Source organism: Rhinatrema bivittatum, chromosome 8, assembly GCF_901001135.1.
Source record: "Rhinatrema bivittatum chromosome 8, aRhiBiv1.1, whole genome shotgun sequence".
Lineage (NCBI taxonomy): Eukaryota > Metazoa > Chordata > Amphibia > Gymnophiona > Rhinatrematidae > Rhinatrema > Rhinatrema bivittatum.
Window position 1 is genome coordinate 19,073,981 of NC_042622.1, and position 21,050 is coordinate 19,095,030.

At 43.4% G+C, this 21,050-nt stretch overlaps 1 protein-coding gene across 3 annotated transcripts in view; it reads right to left on the minus strand.

The window, feature by feature from the left end:
* The window catches only part of GNAS (GNAS complex locus), a 290,919-nt gene that overhangs the window by 121,774 nt on the left and 148,095 nt on the right, over positions 1-21,050 (minus strand). For all 3 annotated transcript variants that reach the window (XM_029611104.1, XM_029611105.1, XM_029611106.1), the window contains exons 3-4: positions 20,372-20,426; positions 7,828-7,947 (exon numbers count right to left, since the gene is read on the minus strand). In XM_029611104.1, coding sequence (XP_029466964.1) covers positions 7,828-7,947; positions 20,372-20,426 — 175 coding nt within the window. The remainder of the gene's footprint in view (positions 1-7,827; positions 7,948-20,371; positions 20,427-21,050) is intronic.

A 21,050-nucleotide genomic window follows, 5' to 3' on the forward strand; every position in this document is an offset into this window, starting at 1 on the left:
TAAGTAAATGTTGAAGAGGGTAGGGGAAAGGGAGGAGCCTTGAGGAACTCCTAGTGATGAGTTGCATCGAGGAGATTCTTTATTGTTTATTTTGACTTTGTATCCTCTATTTGAGAGGAAGGTTTTGAACCAGGAGAAAGCTGTTCCTGTTATTCCGATGTCCGCCAGTCGGTTAAGGAGGATAGTGTGGTTGACGGTGTCAAACGCCGCAGACAGGTCCAGGAGGATTAGTAAAAAGGATTGTCCTTTGTCCAAGCCCATGATGATGTGGTCTGACAATGAAATGAGGAGAGACTCAGTACTTAATGCCTTGCGGAATCCGTATTGTGTAGGGAGCAGTATTTTATGATCTTCCAGGTAATCTGAGAGTTGTGAATTGACTAATTTTTCCAATATCTTGGCAATAAAAGGAAGATTGGAAATAGGGCGGAAGTTATTGTTGTTATTTGGGTCCAAATTTGGTTTCTTTAGAAGGGGTTTGATAGATGCTAGTTTTAGGGCTTCTGGGTAAATTCCTTGCACTAAAGAACAGTTTATGATATCGGCCAGGGTATTGGATATGGTGTCTGGTATTAGAAGGAGAAGTTTTGAAGGAATTTGGTCAGATGGATGGGAGGAGGGTTTCAGTTTCTTTAAGAGAGAGTGGATCTCTGAAGCAGTAGTGGGTTCGAATGCTTCAAACAATATGTTTTTGTTTGTTTGACAAGAGAGGCTGATAGTAGGAGGTGGGCCCGGGGGCAGCTGAGTTAAGAGATTGGATATTTTGTCACTCACAAAGATACTGAACAGAATCGGTCCCTGTGGCACTCCACTTAACACCATTCTTTCTTCAGAGTGGATTCCATTTACCATTACACGCTGTATCCTGTCAGTCAACCAGTTTGCAATCCACGCTACTACCTTGGCACCCGCTCCCAAGTTTCTCATTTTGTTCACAAGTCTTCTATGTGGGACCATATCAAAAGCTTTACTAAAATCCAAGTAAATCACATCGAGCGCTCTTCTCAGATACAACTCTGTCACCCAATCAAAACAAAATCAATCAGAATTGTCTGACAGGACCTTCTCCTGATGAATCCATGCTGCCTTGGTCCAGCAATCCTCCTGGCTGTAGATAGTTCTCTATCCTTTCCTTCAGCAGAGTCTCCATTACTTTGCCCACCGCTGAGGTGAGGCTAACCGACCTGTAGTTTCCAGCCTCCTCTCTGCTCCTTCTCTTGTGAAGCGGGACCACCACCGCTCTTCTCCAATCTCTTGGCACCACTCCCGTTACCAGGGATCTATTGCACAGGTCCTTCAGAAGACTTTCTAGCACATCTCTGAGCTCCCTCAGTATCCTGGGATGAGCTTCATCTGGCCCCATGGCCTTGTCCACTTTCAGTTTTCCTGGCTCTTCCCATACATTCTCTTCTGTAAACAGAGTTTCATCTACTTCACCCCCATTCACAATCTTGTTAAGTAGAGACAGTCCTTCTCCAAGTTGTCTTTAGTGAAAACCGAACTGAAGTATTTGTTTATGTATCACCTTCTGATTATGATGGAGATCTGGAAACCAAAACTAACAATTATCTTTGGATGTTTTTAGCTTTGGCACAGAGTACTGAGGAACTGAGTCAGAAGACCCCTATATGGAGAGGAGGCTTGGTGGTGAGCTTTTGGTCTCTACCTCCATCTGCTGACCGGAGGATAATCCCCCTTGTTTAGTCTGGTCTGGCAGGACTCTAGGAAAGCCAATTAGCAGGTAAGATCAAAATCTTCAAGTACACCTGAAACAAAAATCCTGGGAGGCAATCAGTTGGGCCTCTAGAAAACTAAGGGGAAAAGGAAGGACAAGGAAAGAGCAGAAAAACTGAACTCATTCTTTGCATCGGTCTTTAGGGAGAAGTATTTTGGGAACATAGCCACACATGATGTATTCTTTAATGGTGGAGATTCTGAGCAACTAAAACAATGGAAGATGTACTAAATCAGACTGACAAACTAAAGCGGAGCAAATCAGTGGGACAGGATGGCAGCCACCCTTGTGTTCTAGAAGAACTAGAACTTGCTAATCTGTTACTAGCAAACCGCCTATCATGTGAAACAGCAGAGAATCCTGGAGACAGGAAAATGGCCAATATGACGCTGATTTTTAAGGGCTCCAGGGTTGATCCGGGAAACTACAGACTGGTGCACTTGATGTTGGTTCTAGGCAAAATGAAAGAAGCCCTTCCTAAATACAAAATTTGCTGCCAGATTGACATGGCTTTAAGGGAGAGGAGTCAACCTGGTTTTAGCAAGGGAAGTCTTCTCTTATCAATCTTTTAGAATTTTTTTGAAGGTGTAGAACAAGGAGATATAAGCGAGCCAGTTGATATAATGCAGTCGTCCCCAGCCTTTGTTGTTTCGTGGCAAACTTTATTGTGACACACCACCAGCTTCCCCACCATTACTTTCTCTTCTCATCCCTCTCCCCCCCAACCTCGCTAGCCTCACCACTACCTTCCCTCTCTTCCCACCCCTTGGCTCCATCACCTTCTCTTCCCTCCATCTACCTGGCATCGTCCCCTTCCCTCTATTTTTTTCCCCTACCACTTTCCCTCTCCCTCTCCATCCCCACCTCCAAGCATCATCCCTTCCCTCTCCCTCCATAGTCGTGGGTCAAAATGATGCAGCAAATTTAAACAAACAGGAAATGACTAAAATGTTCTCCTCTTCCTGCATGTCTCTTTATGCCCTGCTCCTACCAAACAAGTTCCATTCCCTCCTCTTTGTCTCTGTCCATTTATTATCCACTCATTCTGTTTCTCTTTCCTCTCATCTCTCCTTAGTCACGCCTTATGCATGCCTTCCTCTTCCCTCTCCACTTTTCAACTCCTCATTTCTTCCTCTCCTTCACCTTTTACATTTTCTCTTCTCATTGGTTTCTCTCCACTCTTCCTTTGTATCTTCCTTCCTCACTTTCCCTTTCAGGACCATTACTGGGCCGAAGAACCCAAGCACAAACGGAGCACAAGAGGCCTAGGGCGGAGAGGCAGAAAGGGAGCCCCCTTCCACCAAATGTAACTCTGCTTCCTCTGGAGGCAGCTGCTGGCAGGAGACGGGAGGGACGTTCCCATGCCAGCATTCTCTGCCCATCAACAGACGTCATCTGGAGGAGGAGAATAAAGTTGCATATCAATTAACGCAATGCCAGCTCAGTACTACATCAGAGAGAGAAAAAAAATAAAAAGTACAGGCATTTCATTTTTCGAGACCTGATAGCAGGTAAATTGCACACTGTCCTCTCTACAGAATTAAGGGATCTTGCCAAAGATTTTGTCCTCCCCAAAAGGATAACACATAACCCGATGGCACGCTCTATTTTAGGGGTGACTTACCTGTAAAACGTCAATACAAATTTTCTTGGCAAATTCGTATCCCTATGTATGAACACCACAGGTCGGCCATTTCCATCCTGAGATGCTGGATTAATGGTACTTAGAGGATGAGCACACTGGTAGCGCACGTGGTAAAAGTTTGCACGCATTATACCGAGTGCTGGTTGGGACGGCAGTGAAACATCGGAACGGATTACGCCATCTTGAAGAAGTTTGACGACAGATACAGCACACAAAACCTGACCCTTCCCATGGCGGTCTCAATCCTGGGAGGGGAGGAAATGGCTCAGGAAAGCAAATTCTGTGCACAACGTAGGATTCTGTAACCAATTCTTCAAAGACTTTTGCACAAAGTGAACCTGGAGCTTTCCCCACCGTCTTCTTCAGTCCCTTACGGTTTCATACCCCTTTTCTGCCTCCTCTCTGGACAGTCTTGCATCCTTGTTATTACAATTCCAACAAGCTCTTAGTTTTCACTAATCGGTTGCTTCTTTTGGGGGGGGGAGAAGAGTAGGGGGGTAACTACATTAAATCCTAGTAAGGCTGCCTTCAAAAGGATGACCGCAGCATCAACCATGACGGTCACTGGGCAGCCTGCTATACCAGGACTTTATTTTCAAAAACAATGCAAAATATACTCTTCCATTTAAAAAAACATGTTTGAAATGTCTTTTCGGCATGCCACCCTGTAAAAAGTGGCATTTAAGTCAGAGCAAACGTTAAAATCCATGGGCAGTGCCGGTGGAAAGAAGGCCATCTCCAGATAGAGCTCTGCAGCTTCACCTGCCTGAGCAGTTGGCACTGCATGCAGTAAATACATTACTGCTACAGAAATCATAAAGCTACTGCTACAGAAATCATAAAGCAAATACATTACTGCTACAGAAATCATAAAGCTACTGCTACAGAAATCATAAAGTAAATACATTACTGCTACAGAAATCAAAGCTACTGCTACAGAAATCATAAAGCAAATACATTACTGCTACAGAAATCATAAAGTAAATACATTACTGCTACAGAAATCATAAAGCTACTGCTACAGAAATCATAAAGCTACTGCTACAGAAATCATAAAGTAAATACATTACTGTTACAGAAATCATAAAGCTACTGCTACAGAAATCATAAAGTAAATACATTACTGTTACAGAAATCATAAAGCTACTGCTACAGAAATCATAAAGTAAATACATTACTGCTACAGAAATCATAAAGCTACTTCTACAGAAATCATAAAGCTACTGCTACAGAAATCATAAAGTAAATACATTACTGCTACAGAAATCATAAAGCTACTTCTACAGAAATCATAAAGCTACTTCTACAGAAATCATAAAGTAAATACATTACTGCTACAGAAATCATAAAGCTACTGCTACAGAAATCATAAAGTAAATACATTACTGCTACAGAAATCATAAAGCTACTGCTACAGAAATCATAAAGTAAATACATTACTGCTACAGAAATCAAAGCTACTTCTACAGAAATCATAAAGCTACTGCTACAGAAATCATAAAGTAAATACATTACTGCTACAGAAATCAAAGCTACTTCTACAGAAATCATAAAGTAAATACATTACTGCTACAGAAATCATAAAGCTACTTCTACTAGCCAGCATTTTACTTTGCTTAACTGTAGTTTCAATAAATGATCTCCAGTCTAGCATCTGGCATGCTCACCAATCCCACTGCACATGTATCCTTTGTTGCTCTATTTCGTGGTCTCAGGCTCACTATACCGAAGAGAGCTGTGCTGGTTCAAAAACCCTGCGTATACCCCACCTTAAATTTCTTCATAAGATGTGAGCTTGTACCTCTCAGGGAGAACTTTCTCATGAAGCTATTAAAGTACAGTGCATGCAAAGAAATCCCTACATACGCTAAGTAAAGTCAATACAAAGGAAACCCTAATGGATCGGTGCTGAAATTGGCAACCATAACTTTCTGGGGAGTTTGAGTTATAAAATCTAGTAACTGGGTCAAATCTGCAATACAACCTCGTGAGATTGGAAGACTGGGCATCCAAATGGTAGATGATATTTAATGTGAACAAGTGCACGGTGCTGCATTTAGGGAAGAGCAACTGAAATTATAGCTACACAATGCAAGGTCCCACATTAGAGTCAGTACCTAAATAATGGATGTAGGCATCATTATGGACAATACATTAAAATCCTCCATTCACTGTGCAGCAGCAGCCAAGAAAGCAAAGAGAATGCTGGGGATGATTAGGACAGGAATAGAGAATAAAACAGAGAATATCATAATGCCTCTGTATCGCTCCATGGTGCGACCCCATCTTGAGTACTGTGTACAGTTCTGGTCACCAAGATCTCAAGAAAGATCTAGCAGAATTAGAAAATGTACAGAGAAGGGGGACCAAGATGATAAAGGGGATGAAACAATTCCCCTATGAGGAAAGGCTGAAGAGGTTAGGACTCTTCAGCTTGGAGAAGAGACGGCTGAGGGGAGATATGATAGAGGTCTATAAAATCACGAGTGGAGATGAACGGGTAAACGTGAATCGGTTGTTCACTCTTTCAGAGTACAAAGACCAGGGGATATTCCACGACGTTACTAGATGACACATTTAAGACAAACAGACATTTCTTTTTTCATTCAGAGGCCTATGCGATCGATCTCTCTGGGGCGTCCGATTTAATATTTAAATCAGGTGCCACGGTAAAAAGTAGGCGCTAGGGGAAACTGTGCACCGCCAGCGCCTCCTCGGCAGCGGGAGCCCAGGAGAGGTGGCGGTCAGCGGGTTAGGAAAACGGACGCTCATGAATTGAGCATCCCCCACTTTTCCTATCCTGACCACTGGCACATTTTATTTTGTTTTTTGGGGGCATTTCTAATTTTTTAGTTCCTCTGACTTAATATCACCACGATACTAAGTCAGAGGATGTACAGAAAAGCAGTATTTTCTGCTTTTCTGTACACTTTTTGGCTCTGCCAAAATTCTGGGGAGGGCGTTAATTTTGGAGTAAAAATGTGCGTGTCAGGCGTACTTTTTTTTTTTTGTGAATCGGGGGAGTTGCTAACAGCCTCAACAGTAAATTCATTTGCATGGGATGAGCGCTATTACTTTTGCGGGGGGGGGGGGGGGGGGGGGGGGGGGGGGGGAACGGACGCATGTTTTGGACGCACTAATCCCCTTATAGAGTAAAAGAGTTGTGGCCGCGCGCCCAGCCAGGGGTTAAATAGTGCACTCAGCTAAGCGCACTGTATTGCATCGGCCTTTCAATGCATAATTAAACTCTGGAATTCGTTGCCAGAGGATGTGGTGAAAGCTGTTAATGCACCTAGGTTTGAAAAAGTTTTGCAGAAGTTCCTACAAGAAAAGTCCATAAACTATTATGAAGGTGGATTTCAGAGAAATCCACTGCGTATTCCCAGGATAAGCAGCATGGAATCTATTGACCTTTTGGGATCCTGCCATATATTTGTGACCTGGCTTGGCCACTGTTGGACTTCTGGTCTGACCTAGTATGGCAAAACCTTATGTTTCTCCGGATCCAGGGCTGGCTGTGGGTTTGGGTTTTGTTTGAGTGACTCTCGCACTGCTGCTCACAGACGGCAGAGGCTGAGAGAGTCAGGAGCTCACAAGAGTGACAGGTTCCCAAGAAGCTAGCGTCAACGAGAGCAGTCGGGGGCTGGACAAACCTAGTTTCGGCTGGACTGCAAAGGAGAGAAGAAAGTGGGGGGAGAGGACACTAGGAGGAAAGAGTAAGGGTGGATACCAGGAGGAGGAGGAAAGAGCTCAGGTGATAAAGTGCTGGTCTTCTGCAGATTATCCGCTGTTTGAGGTTCCCAATCCGTATCGATGACCAACACCATTCTTCCCCTAAGCCAAAGTATTTCCACAATTCATTTCAGCATATTTTCAACAAATCACTGCAACAAGTCAGATCCAAGCATAGAAAAAAAAGATTCCCTTCTCTATTTAAAATTGGATCATGAAAAAACAAAAACTACACCCTGCTGCTTTCCAATATAAACCCAAAGGCGGTAATCTAACAAATATAGGCCCAGATCTGAAGCTGCAACTGTAGAGAAGCTTCTACTCCCCTGCCAGTAACACGAAAAGCAAACTGCAACCTGCAAGCACTACAAAACACAAAAACATATGACGACGCTTTATGAGGAAGAAAGGAGGGAGTCAGTGAACCTGATAAACACAGCAAGGGCTCGTTCTAGCAGAACACGCGTGCTTTAGCAGAGACTCCCTTAAACGATAAAGACCACTTAGCTATAAAAAGGGTACACAAAGCACTCTCAGGCACTGCCACTTTTATGACATTAATTTATAATTTTAAAGTCACGGTCACAATAAGCAATGGGCAGCATAAATTAGTAATTCAAGTTCAAATCAATCGCTGTTCCTTCTGCTAAGCAGGGGGGAGTAAAAGACCACAGCAGTAATAAATGTACAAGACTTATGCGCGCCTTTTACTTACCGTAGAGAATTCAAAATCTTTCTGGTTGGCTAAATTTAAGATGTAGTCAATTCGATACTGGTTGTCTGGATTGGCCAACTCCACTGGAGGTGCCAGATTGCTCATGGCCGTCACTATTGTCTGTAAAACAAGAAAACGAAAACAAAATTAGAAATCACATAAAAACGCAAGCGCTCAAGAAATCAAGTTGGGTTGATGGCTTATTAAAGGGAGGGCCGAAGGTCAGAGCGCTGGTTCCTGTTCCTTTATCTGGCCGGACGTCCTACCGTAGGGCTGTGCGGGGGGGAAGGAGAAAAAAAAAAAAAAGTATTTTTCGTTTCCTCCTTTGCTTAATTTCTTTATGGTTTTAGCACACACTAAATGAAACAAGAGCACATCCCTACTGTACAGTGACAGAGCTGCTGCTGGCTTATGCGAGGCGGATGACGTGTGGAGTGCCACTGGGGGTCAGTCCTTTCCCCTTTATTGTTCAATCTCTTTGTAGCTCCAGTGGCTGATCTTATTCAGGGTTTTGGTATCTGTTGTTTTATGCTCGGAGATGACGTCCAGCCGTGGTGCACATGAAGTCTAAGCAAAACATCGGGATAACCCAGTTTGAATAAGCGGATGGTCGGAACAGCAGACTGGCTTTTAGACCAGAAACCGAAGCTGTATTCTGACAAATTGGATATATTGTCTGGTAGGTGGGGGTTAATCAGATGCTTATTCATTCCCCTCCTGTGAAAGGAGCAGTTCTCCAGACTAAAGAAGTGGTGAGGAGTTTGGAGGTATTGTTAAGGGTCTAACCAGATTGGCTGCTGTAGTCTGGTCTTTAATATTTGCAACTGCATATGATTATATATAGCTCACTCTCTCTCTATATATATCTCTCTCTCGCTCTTTTTTTTTTTTTAAAAAGATAAAAACCTTAAAATGCTCATTCATGCTTTGGTTCTTAGTCAGGTGGATTACTGCAGTGGTCTTTGCCATGGGTTGCACTAAAGAAGCTCCAATTGATCCAAACTACAGCTGCAAGAGACTGTTGGTTGGACCGAGGAAGAGAGATCATATTGCCCCAGTATTACAAGAGCCTATTCTGGCTTCCAGTTTTACAGGGCATTGAGTACAAAATTCCATGTGTGGTTTTCAAATGTCTCCATCACCAAGGCTTGGAGTTTCTATTGCATTGTTTAGTGACTTATGTTCCAGCTAGGAAGCTGAGGTCACTGAAACAATCTTTTACAGGTCCCAGCACCCTCCTCAAGTGGGGCTAGCAGGGACTCGGTTATGTTAGCTCAGCCCCTGGAAATTCACTGGGAAGGGAACGACCTGAAATTTTGCAAATGTATTAAGTCTCTGCAGTTTGTAGAAGCTTTAGGAAAGGTGCCTGTTTAAATGATGCTTAAAAAATTGATCTGAGCCTCTTGGCTAGGATTTTTTTTTTATATGGAAGAGTCTGATTATAATAGGTTGGGAAATAGCACACGGAAATTGAATTGCGTGTGTGTGGGGAGGGAGGAGTGATGAATAGTTTTATTAGATTAGGATATGTGTTTTTGGTGCTCCAAGATGTATAGGATGCTGGCTTGAGGGTGTGGGTATGCAAGTGATTGGGATTATGTGTTAAACTTTGTGACTTATTAGTTTATGCAGTATATTAAGTTTAAATAAATAAATGTACAGCTTTGCTGTGGCTTCATCACATGCACCCATGCAGAGGATGCAGTTAGAAAACCTTGCTCCTAAGGGGTGGGATTTTATTACAAACCTGGGAGGACCACATTAAACAGTCACAATCTACTGCATGGATTAGTTTAAGAGTGAGATAGTTCTCCACATTGCGGTCTAAAGATGTCACAAACTCCAACCACCATTAGGTGACAAGAGAACTGCTGGAGTCAGCCATCCTCAGTTCCCTTTTCCACAAGAATGGATACAAGAGAAAATGACGTCCTCCCGAAAAGGAAGCTCTTTAGGTAAGTAATTAGTCTTCCTCCTAACCTAAGGCATCCAACAGAATCACATTGATAGGGATAACTAGCTAAGGACTGCCTGATAAAACAAATGCCAAAAAGATAACAGAAAGACAGAAGACAAAAATTCTCTACATTTTTTTTTTTTTTTTAGAACTAGAAAAGACAGAAATAGCTGTTAATAACCACCAACAAAAAAACCAGCTTCTGTGGAGGGAGAGTAAAGGTTGGATAAGCAGCCCAGACTCCACCGTGGAGCGCAGACTATTTAGAAACTCGGGGGTGCAAGACTGCCTCCTCCACCACGCCAAGGCATCTAGAGCAGCGGTTCTCAGCCGGTGTGTCGCGACACCAAGCGGTCCCCCCGCTGACCCAGCTGCTCCTCGGTCCTCCTCCGCCCGGGCTTAAAACGCTGATAGCCCGGGCGTAACGCAGCAGGAGAGCTGGAGTCAGCCATGGTCTCTTCTTCCCGCCCCCACCCCCGCCGCCCGGAAGAGGAAGTGGTGAGCAGCGGGTGCGTGCGCGGGAAGAAGAAGAGACCATGCTGGTGCGGGCAGCGTCGGCCTGAAGAAGGAAGAGAGGCGTGGCCTGAGGAATGAGCAGCGCCTCTCGGAGAAAAACGAAGAACAAGGTCAACCCCCGCGGCCGATGGGACTCCTTCTCCAAGAGGGCTGAAAGTGAAGGAGGAGATTGCTGCTGCCTTTAGGGTTGGAAGTGGAGGAGCCAGCTGCTGGTTCAGGCGCGGGGGGGGGGGGGGGGGGGCACAGAGTGAGTGAATGAGCAAGCATGTGTGTGTGTGTGTGAGACAGCATGTATGTGAAGGACTGCGAGCCTGCGTGTGAGAGAGAGAGCATGAATATAAGTGTATGATTGAGAACCTGTATGTGTAAGTTTGTGATTGAAAACCTGTTTGTGAAGGAGAGTGTGTGTATGTGAATGAGAGCCTGCGTGTGAGAGAAATAGCATGAATATAAGTGTATGATTGAGAACCTGTATGTGTAAGTTTGTGATTGAAAACCTGTTTGTGAAGGAGAGTGTGTGTATGTGAATGAGAGCCTGCGTGTGAGAGAAATAGCATGAATATAAGTGTATGATTGAGAACCTGTATGTGTAAGTTTGTGATTGAAAACCTGTTTGTGAAGGAGAGTGTGTGTGTGTGAATGAGAGCCTGCGTGTGAGAGAAATAGCATGAATATAAGTATATGATTGAGAACCTGTATGTGTAAGTTTGTGATTGAAAACCTGTTTGTGTGAAAGCGTATGTGTGTATGATTGAGATCCTTTGTGTGTGAGAGAGATCATGTGTATGTATGATTAAGAGCCTGTGTGTATAAATAAAAGAGAGACCATATGTGTCTGTGTGTGAGAGAGATAGCATGAATGGAATTTTATTGGTATCTAGAAATTTCTGAGTTTTTAATTATTGGATATTCCATTAATCAGCAGTTTTGAAATAATCTGTTCTTTTTGTTAGTACAGTTTTGCTGCTATAGATTTTATATTTCTTGATTTGTTTTATGAGGACTGGTGATGTTTCTCTTTTTCCTTCGTTACACTGCATACAGTCTCTCTGGCTTGTTGCGGTTTCCAGTTCAGTTTTTGTCTGCGTGCTTCTAGTTATGCGTTTTGATCTCTTTATTCTTTGTTAGGTGAGGGTCAGCACATGTGATTCAGGTGAGGTTTTCTGCTGGCGTGTAGTTTCTATGTAGGGCTCTATAGCAGCCTGACTTGGTCCGTTTTCCTAATAGGAGGTGTATTGGTATCTTAAGGCCTGGTGTAATATTTTCAGTGTTGCCTTTTCCTAGCTAAGGTGGTTACTGTTTGAGTACTGGAAATTGGTGCTGTTTTGGTGTGGGATGTTTACCGTTTATGCAATTTCTGTTCAGACAGTATATGTATTTTTCCCTTGTGTCATTCTTAACAATAAAAATAATACTGGGTCTTTATTTATTTATTTTTATTTCCGCCGTGAATTGTAATGAGCAGTGTGACACACATGTGAGTGTGGTCTGTCAGGTGTGTCATGATGGGAAAATGGTTGAGAATCACTGCTCTAGACAATAGTGGGAAATGACTGCCTGAACAGATGACCAGGTGGCTGCTTTACATGTGTCCTCTACTGGTGCCCTCTGAGGTGTGCGATGGAGGAAGCTGTTGATCGCATTTGGTGAGCTCTGTCTGGATTGGCGTGATCTAGTTCAGCCGCTGGTTATCCAATTTGATAGCATCCCTTTAGCTACTGGTGTGTGCCCAATTTGTTTGGATCATATGAGATGAACAGTTGAGACGTAACATCTTTTTGCCCTATTGTACATGAGGCTTTGGAAAGAAAGTCATGACAACTGATTGGTTCAAGTGAAAAGTAGAAAACACCTTTGGTAGGTGGTCTTAGGACCACCATTTCATGAAAGAATTGCATATAAGGGGAGTAATAGAATAGACCAGAGATTCCAGCTCGCTTACTCCTCACAAAGAAGTGACCACAACTAGAAAAAGTATTTTTCTTATTAAGTATTTTAGAGATGCAGTTTCTAGAGGTTCAAAGGGAGTTTTTAATCAGCGAGGTGAGAACAATGTTGATATCCCAAGGCACTGGTGGCTTTCTAATCAGTGGGCATAGATGTAGAGACCAAAGGGTGCATGAAAATAGGTGCTCCATTATCAGGGGAATGACAATCTACAACGGCACAGAGATGCACACATACTAATGTATTTGCCAAGCCCGACTGGGAGAGAAGATGCAGATGGGACTGTAAGGGTCAAGGTTCGCAAGTGGAAAAACATTCACAAGGGTGATGCAAAGCACACCAACGTGAATAATGTTTCCACTTGAAAGAAGAACTGCATCTACTGGATGATTTCCTCGCTGAGAGGAAGACATTCTGAATGGGGTCTGGTAGAGACCATTGAGCTGGGACCAAGCACTCAACATCCACACTGTCAGACTGAGTGTGGGCGGCATCAGGTGCAGTAATGTGCTATCTTCGTGGGTTAGTAAGGCAGGACTGTCTCCCAATTTAACGGAAGATTTGATAGAGAACTGCACTAGATAGGTATATGATGGTTGTCTGGACCATGCTAGTGTGATTAGGATAATCTTGGCTCAGACCCACATGAATTTCTGAATGGTCTTCGCTATCGATATTAGAGGAAAAGCGTACCTGAGGCCTGTTTTCTAGACTTAAGAAGGTGACTGGAGCCTTGCATAGATGGCTGTGTCGAATGGAACAGAAACTGGTTTATGTTGCAAAGAGGTCTAAACACAGCTGTCCCCATAGCTGGAAGAGGTGTGGATTGTATCAGGGGCCATGCATGTAGGCAGAATATTCTGCTGAGTCAATCCGCCACAGTGTTCACTATGCCAGGTAAGTTATATCGCTTGCAGTATTGATTTGTTCTGTACTGCCCAGTACTATATGTGCAGTGCTTCCCGACACGGGACCCATGATTCTGTTCCACCTTGTTTGTTGATATAAAACATTGCTACTTTGGATCGTCTGTTTGGATCAGGATTGGCAGAATGCTGACCGCTCATGTCGCATTGCCCCAAGTTCTAGTAAGTTGATTTGCAAGTGCCTTTCTTGACCAGACACCCTGTGTTTTGTATTGCCCAGTATATGATCCCCAACCAACGGTAGAGGCGTCTGTTACTAATACTACTTGATGCTCCGGCTGTAGCCTCTAATGTATTTCTCGTCTCATTTCTGGGGTTATCATCCTGGTGTAAATTGTTTATAGACGTTGGTTCCATTGGGCCCTCATTCTAATTTGGAGGGGATACATATGTAAGCATGTCAGTGGGTCTGTGTGATTAGCCACTGCCAGGTGTCCGAAGAACACTAGAATGCAGCGGGCCATTGTTCATTTCTTCAATAAAGACTTTGCCATTTTGCAGAGCACTGTCCAGTGGGAGGAATGCTCCTACCTGTGTGGAATCTATTAGAACCCCAATAAACTGCATTCGTAGCATGGGGTCTAGAATGGATTTTTTTTAAGTTGACAAGGAATCCCAGGGATTGAAGCAAGTATATTGCTATTTGAGTATGTGACTGGAGGATTTTCCTTGAGGGGGCTACCAGTCGTCCAGGTAAGGGAATAATCAATCCCATCCCTTGATGGCACAGGTGGGCGACTACCTTGGCAAGCCATTTTGTGAAGACTCGGGGGGGCAGATGAGAGTCCAAATGGAAGAACCTTGTATTGGTAATGAATAAGGCCCACCTTGAAGCAAAGGTATTGCCAACAAGAAGGGTGTATTGGGATGTGAACATAAGCATCTTTAAAGTCTAGTGAATACATCCAGTCATTGAGCTGGGTGAACGGTAGGATGGGGCTCAAAAACGTCATCTTGAACTTCTCTCAATGAATTTACTGATTGAGATTCTGAAGATCCATCATGGGTAGAGTCCTCCTATCTTCTTTGGGATTAAAAAGTATTGGGAGTGAAATCCTTTGTTGTGAAGGGAAATCAGTACCTTGAACTGTTTTCTGTAGCAAAAGATGTTGTTCTCTTGCTTCAAAGTGGTAAGTGGACTGGGTCAGTGGGAAGCACAGCAGTGTGCTGGATTAATGGTTGCCTCAAGAAACTGACATGGTACCCCTGCTGTACTAGCTTCAAGACCCATTGGTCCTTGGATATTTGGCTGCAGACTGTGGAATAAAACTAGATTCTGCCTCCTACTTTAGTGTTTGACAGAGATTTATGTTTGGTCAAAAACTAGAAGGTGGCTTAGGTTGACATTTCCAAGATAGACCACTGGCTTGGGTTGTTTGAGCAAGTTGCAGACTGACCTGTAAAGGCAGTAGATGATATTGGTGGTACGACCTGAACTGTTTTCTTGGGTAGTAGGGATGCTTATATGGTAAGTAAGGTGTCTTCTCACAGTGTGAGGTTCTGCATATGTGAACAAGGATTAAACTGCCACATTTTTTTTTTAATTTGTGAAACCATCTCCTGTAGTTTTTTCCAAATAGGTAGTCATCTAGACATGGGAGCTAAGCTAATTTTTTGTGACTGGCCTCTTTAATGTTGTTAGCCCTGAGCCATGCCATACAACACGTCCCAATGGATGCAGCAGATGTGTGCGTTGTTGTATCAAACGACTCATAAACCAAATAGAGGAGTCTGATGGCTTCTTCTAAATCAGTGGTTTCCAAACCTGTCCTGGGGGACCCCCAGCCAGTCAGGTTTTCAGGATATCCACAATGAATATGCATGAAATAAATTTGCATATACTCAGTCTCCATGGTATGCAAATTTATCTCATGCATATTCGTTGTGGATATCCTGAAAACCTGACTGGCTGAGGGTCCCTGAAGACAGGTTTGGGAACCACTGTTCTAAATCATATAGTGTAACAGGTGCTATCTATTTCCCTGTTTCTGAACACATTCATAAAAGTATTGCATCATATAAAATTGATGTTGAGTAATTCTTGCTGTTAGCATGGTGCCTTGACAAATCTTTTTGCCGAATTCATCCAGAATGAGGTGATCCTTCGCTGAAGTGGTGTTCGAATGGAGGTGGATTTTCTTCACTTTTTTCATCGCAGATTCCACAACAGAGTTGTGTGGTAGATGAATTCCATATCCTGGTGGTTTTTTCCATCCAGAATTTGAGATCCAGCTTCCAAGCAGCTGTTATCCTGGAGTATAGGAATCTCCCATATTTTCATGAGTACAGTATCTAACACTGCATGAGTTGGCAAAACAGAAGGCTCTGCAGGGATGTCAAGTATTTTCAGTATGCCCATGACTCCTGTTCTTGGGTCTGGGTCTTTTCATACTTCTATTTTAAGTGCTGTTTCCATCTTCTCCACAAATCTTATCATGAATCCTCTGGTGGAGAAGTGTGATCCAGCAGCCCTGGGGGAGGGTCTGAATGGATATCAGAAGAGCTACCTGGGGACTCTCCTGGAGAATGATGGCTGGACCAGAAAGACTACAGCGACAGAAGATTTGGAACCCTTCAGGGTCCCGAGAGTGGAGGTGATCACTCTTTGGAAAACAAACAATCTCTGTTCAGTTGAGGAAGATGTTGGAAAAGGTGATATGCCTGGCATTACCCTTTGTAATGAGATCAGAAAAATTAAGTTGGCAAGCGGGAATGATGGTTGTTCCGGAATGGGTAGAAAAACAAATTTAGTAATAAGGGGGGGAGGAGTCAAGATGGCAGCATGTTAGTAGCATTGGATCGACTTGCCCGACATATTTCTTCTTGTTTCTCCATTCTAAGCTATCGATATGCCTCCTAAACGGAAAGGGAGAGTAAGGGTGTTTCCTTCAGCACCCTCTCCCCCTCCGAGGCAGCGTACCATTCCCAAACTCGCTACTACCTACTCGGCGTCTAGGGTGGCGGTTCCCGCTAACGGGTCCGGAAGAGGAGCCTCTGTCTCGTCTGGGGAGATTTCCCTCAGACCCCCCTGTCCTAAGAACATAGACTGTGCTTTCTTCCTTCCTTCCACCCTCCGGATTTGGCGCTTTCAGACCCAGGACTGGTTAGTTCTGGATCTGATACAAAGGGAGCTGCTGCGGAGGCGGCGAGTGGATTTGCAACATCAATGGTGAGGAGTGTGGGTCTGACGGCCTCTGTAGATTTTTCATGCTGAGGTGAGTCTTCTTTGAACTTAAAATCGAGTGCTCAGACTATTACGGTACCAACTGTGACTTCTGAACATAGGCCTATATTATCCCCACTCCCCAAGTCGGCCGTGGTGACATTAGACTCTCTTTGGGAATTAGTGGCCCAGCTGGGCCCTGCTTTTCAAGGTTGTTCCCTGCAAATTTCTGAAATCTCCTCAAAGTTGGACGCCCGGACACAGGATCATAACTCCCAGCCTATTGAACATTCTAATAGAATCCAAAATCTAGAAGATCAAGTGAAAAAACTGTTCAGAACTCGTCAACTATAATCCAGGAACATCTAGCTCTGAATAGGAAAGTTGAATTTATTGAAAATCGTCTAAGATATTTGAATTTAAGGTTTTTGAACTTTCCAAGAATAACTGGTGAACAGCCACGTGTTACACTTCGGAAGTACATGACTGAGATATTACACATTCCTTCAAAAAATATTGCTTCATTTAATAAAGTATATTTCCTTCCGTTTTCATATTCAAGAGAGAACGCAGCACAACACCAATTGGATTTAGAGAACCTAACTGAATTCCTAGAATCCTCTACTGTTGAGATTTATGAAAGAGCAACATTGTTAAGTCTCATTTAGGACTGGTTATGCCTAATTATTTCCGGGATCTGGGAGTTAATTTCATTAGCCAGTTTGTTCAAATCTTTCCTGACCTAGCTAAGGCCACTTAAGAGAGGAGAAAGGGCTTTTTGACCTTGCGTCAGGAGTTCAATCTCTTGGTGCAACCTTTCAGTTAAGATACCCCTGTAAATGCATCAAAGTTTAATAATGATACATACATCTTCTTTGTCCCTGACCAATTTAAATTGTTTCTGGATTCTCATAAAAGGTTGCTGCCTACCTCTTTTCCCTTAGAATGTCCTACAACTTAGGTAAATAATAAGGGCAGTATACACGTTAAGTTGTTTCCTTTATTTATTTATTTATTTTATTTTCCTTTGGTGTGCTCCTCAATTAGTCCTCCTCCACACTAGTCTGATTTGTGGTCTGAAATAATATATATGTTTCTTATATGGATGCAATACTATATTTAGTTTCTTTTCTTTTTCTGTACAAAGATGTCATGCTTTGTAATCATGTTAAAATTAATAAAAAAAAAATAAAAAAAAATTCTGTAACATAAGTTTTTGGTTCCATTGCCCGTTGGGATCTCTGTCCCAGCTTTAGTGGAGGAGCATCATCTTCGGAAATGAGAAAGGATTCAAGTTCCAAAGATGGCGGTTGATATGGTAATGGAAGAATCAAACATATACGACCTGGAGCCTGAAGACAGACCTGGTTATAGGGGCTGGAGATTGTAGCCTGATTCTGACCAATGAAACAGCAGGAGTTGTGTATTTTTGTGTTGGTAATGCCACTCTCAACATTTCCTGTGTGTATCACTCTTTGGTGTGAACAGGTAGCACTGGAACGTAATATTTGCCTTTTTTGGATCCCCTGGATGCAGAAGAACAGGATGAAAATGGAGGAAGGTCCGGTTCATTAACACAACTAGTAGGAATTGTAGCCTTGGATATTCTAGAGCTGGAACTGCAGCCTTTTCTGAGGTTTGTGCTGTGAGGTATACTTCGACGCAGCATGCATCGGCATTGCTTTATATGTTTTTGCTTTGCTTTGGAGATCTTTGGCACATGTTACGCAGACACTTCTGCGTTGATCACCTCAGTGCGCCATGTGTTGGGCGCTCCAATGATTTGTAAATCAAGTGCTCCAGTGCGCCGTGCATTCTGATGCATCATGAGTCAAGAGCTCCGATGTGCCATACTTTGGATGCTTCAAGTATCGACTGTTCCAACGTGCTGAGAATTGACTGCTTTGACACAGTTTGTGGTTTGGAAGCCATAGGGGCAGAGTGCTTCGACAACTCTGATGTGCTCCAACGCTGCGGAGATTGTTTTTGTTTCTTAGACTGCACCGATGCGGAACACGTCAAATGTGCTGAGAAGTCTCGGTACTTGGCTTTCATAGGCCTTACAACCGACTCCATTTACCTGCGCCATGGAGGCAAAGTTTCTTGGGCCATCCAGTCTGGGTTATGTTGGTGCAGCGAACTTACACCCGAGGACTTACTTCCACTTCAAGAGGAATAGAAATTGTGGCTCCTGAAATAGAAGCGCCCTGCATTTTGATTCATAAGCTTGCTATCTTAGCTGCTCTTTGATTCATAAGCTTGCTATCTTAGCTGCTCTGGAGCACTGGGCCCTCAGTGACATTCTCCCACACGCTTGACAGATGAGCTGGTCATGGTCCGGGCCTAAGCAGATGTAGTAGCAGTCATGCCCATCTATAATGGACATCATCTGAGCATACTTTTGAAGCTGCTGTTGTTTTTTTTGAGGCCATGAGGGAATTTTTTTTTTTTCAATTAGGTGTTCCTATTCAGACTTCCCTTTCGCCTTTCTCTTCTCTTTATTATTAGCATTGAAAAATGCTGTTGTGAGTCACGTGACGTGAGAAATCTAAGGAGAAGAAAGGTTTACAGAAACGAAGTAGCTGTTCATGCAAAGCATGGACAAACACAGACAGAGGAGACTCTGGGACAATGCCCACACATGCTCAATAGAGCTCAAAGCTCTACCAACTTAGAAAGACAGATCCGTTCAGTGCCACCCGATATCATCATCCACAGATCATGGCTAATTCAGCCCTGCTTATCAATTGAAAAAGCACCAGCTCTTCAAGGTAAAATCATGGGATAAAGCTGATAAGTCATTAAAGCACGAAGCTCACGAACCCTGAGGGCTGAAGAGACCACCACCCAAAACACAAAGCTCCCAGGTCAAGACCTTGAGTTTATAACAGCCCAAGGCTCGCCTCATCCCTATGAGAACCAACTGATGTCTCATGGCACTGCCAGGTCTTTCAAAGGACGTTTCAAATGCTTGGACACCCACATGAACCTCAAAGCTAAAGGCTCAACAGAAATTGTCTTACCTTCTCCAAGCTCACACGAATTGCCAACTGAAGAATACACAACACAAAACTTTGTCGAAGAAGAAAAAGATGAAAAGAAATGAGAAAAATAACTAGAACAAAACACGAGAAAAGCAGCAGCAGAACTGGAAAGATGGGGGCAGCAGCGCGTGTAAGGAAGGATTTCAATTCTGAGGAACAGGAAAGGAAGTGAGCGTGGTTAGATTTTGACTCACTAATGTCACCTGTTCTAGAGCTTGGTAGAAGCTCATTCCAAGCACATTGTAGGACAAGTTGCATCTCCGAAGCTAAGCATGGACTATACTTAAGTGCTTTTTGACTTGGCACAGGAAATTACTTCAGTTAAACAGAAGCTCTGCTACTGTCCCTTTTTGCTGTCTAAAAAATCGCACTTCCTTCAGACTGGAAACCGTGAGGAACATTAGGGTAAGCAGCAGAAAGCATTCGTCCTAGGAGCGATGGAAGCAGCTTTTCTGGATGTTGGATCATTGGACACAAGAGATCGTGCATGAAAACCTGCTGTGGATCATAAAAAACATTTTTCTGTCCCTGCGGTTTCTCTCCTGCTCTTTTAGGCTTTCAGTTCAATCGGAAGCAGCTTCCACTGGGCTACGGTGCCAGAGTCCTCATTCTCAACCACCCAGGCTCCTTTCCCCTCCCCCACTGCGGTGCCAGTCCTCAGCTAGGATGCCCAGGCTGCAGCTCCCTCCGGGCCTGGCACACATGTGCTGTTAGTAGAGAGGCTCTTCCTTCGATCCTCCACCCCTCCAGCTCCCCAATGTGGCCGTGAACAAGGCCACCACAGCATCCTCAGCCTCAAAAAGCAGAAGTCAGATACAGAAAAAGAACCCAAGTCTGCTACCGAGCCACCAGGCTGGTCCAAATCCTGCCAGGAGCTAAAATGCTGGTTCAGTATTGATCGTTAAGCAAATGAATGCAGGTCAGCAAAGCTGAGAGAAAGAGGGGGGGGGGGGGGGGAAAGAGAAATCAAACCCTTAATTACTGTTCTTACCTCTATAGCTTCTTTGATATTATTCTTTATATCTTGAACTTTCATTTTTTTCTCCCTGAAAAGACAACGATAACACGTGTCAAAGATATTTCTTCTGGTTCAGGCAATTGTCCCCTGCCTTAACTACTTGCATTTTAATCTAACAGAGAGCTTGCAAAGATAGTCCTGGTTAAAAAACAAAAAACTGGCACAGTTCTTCCAGACAATAGTGCACTGCGCTCTATGGATCTCTGCGAGTATCCCAGTCTCTCAGTGGTTTCATTAAAGGAGAAACCCAAATAGATTTCTAACTAAGCCCCCCACACACAGATGAAAAACAAGTATAATTCTGAAAATTACAATACACCTGCAAACATGAATAACTCTATATGATAAACACGGCTAAATATACACCATTCATGATTTATTCAAATTTTGAAACACCCTTCCACCCCCACAGACAAAGATGAAACATCCCAGGAGCCATGTCACCTGGTGCCAAAGCTTCAGAAAGGCAAACCCCCCCCCACAAAAAAACAAAAAGGAAAAGAAAAAATTATAACACAATAAAACAAGCCAAAAATTAAAATAAGAAAAAAAAGTCAAATAAAAACAAGCAAAATAGCAACAGCTGCCTTAAATTTTTCGGCTGGCACTGAAATTTTCTAAATAGCATGCAAGAGAGTCACCCAGGAATTAT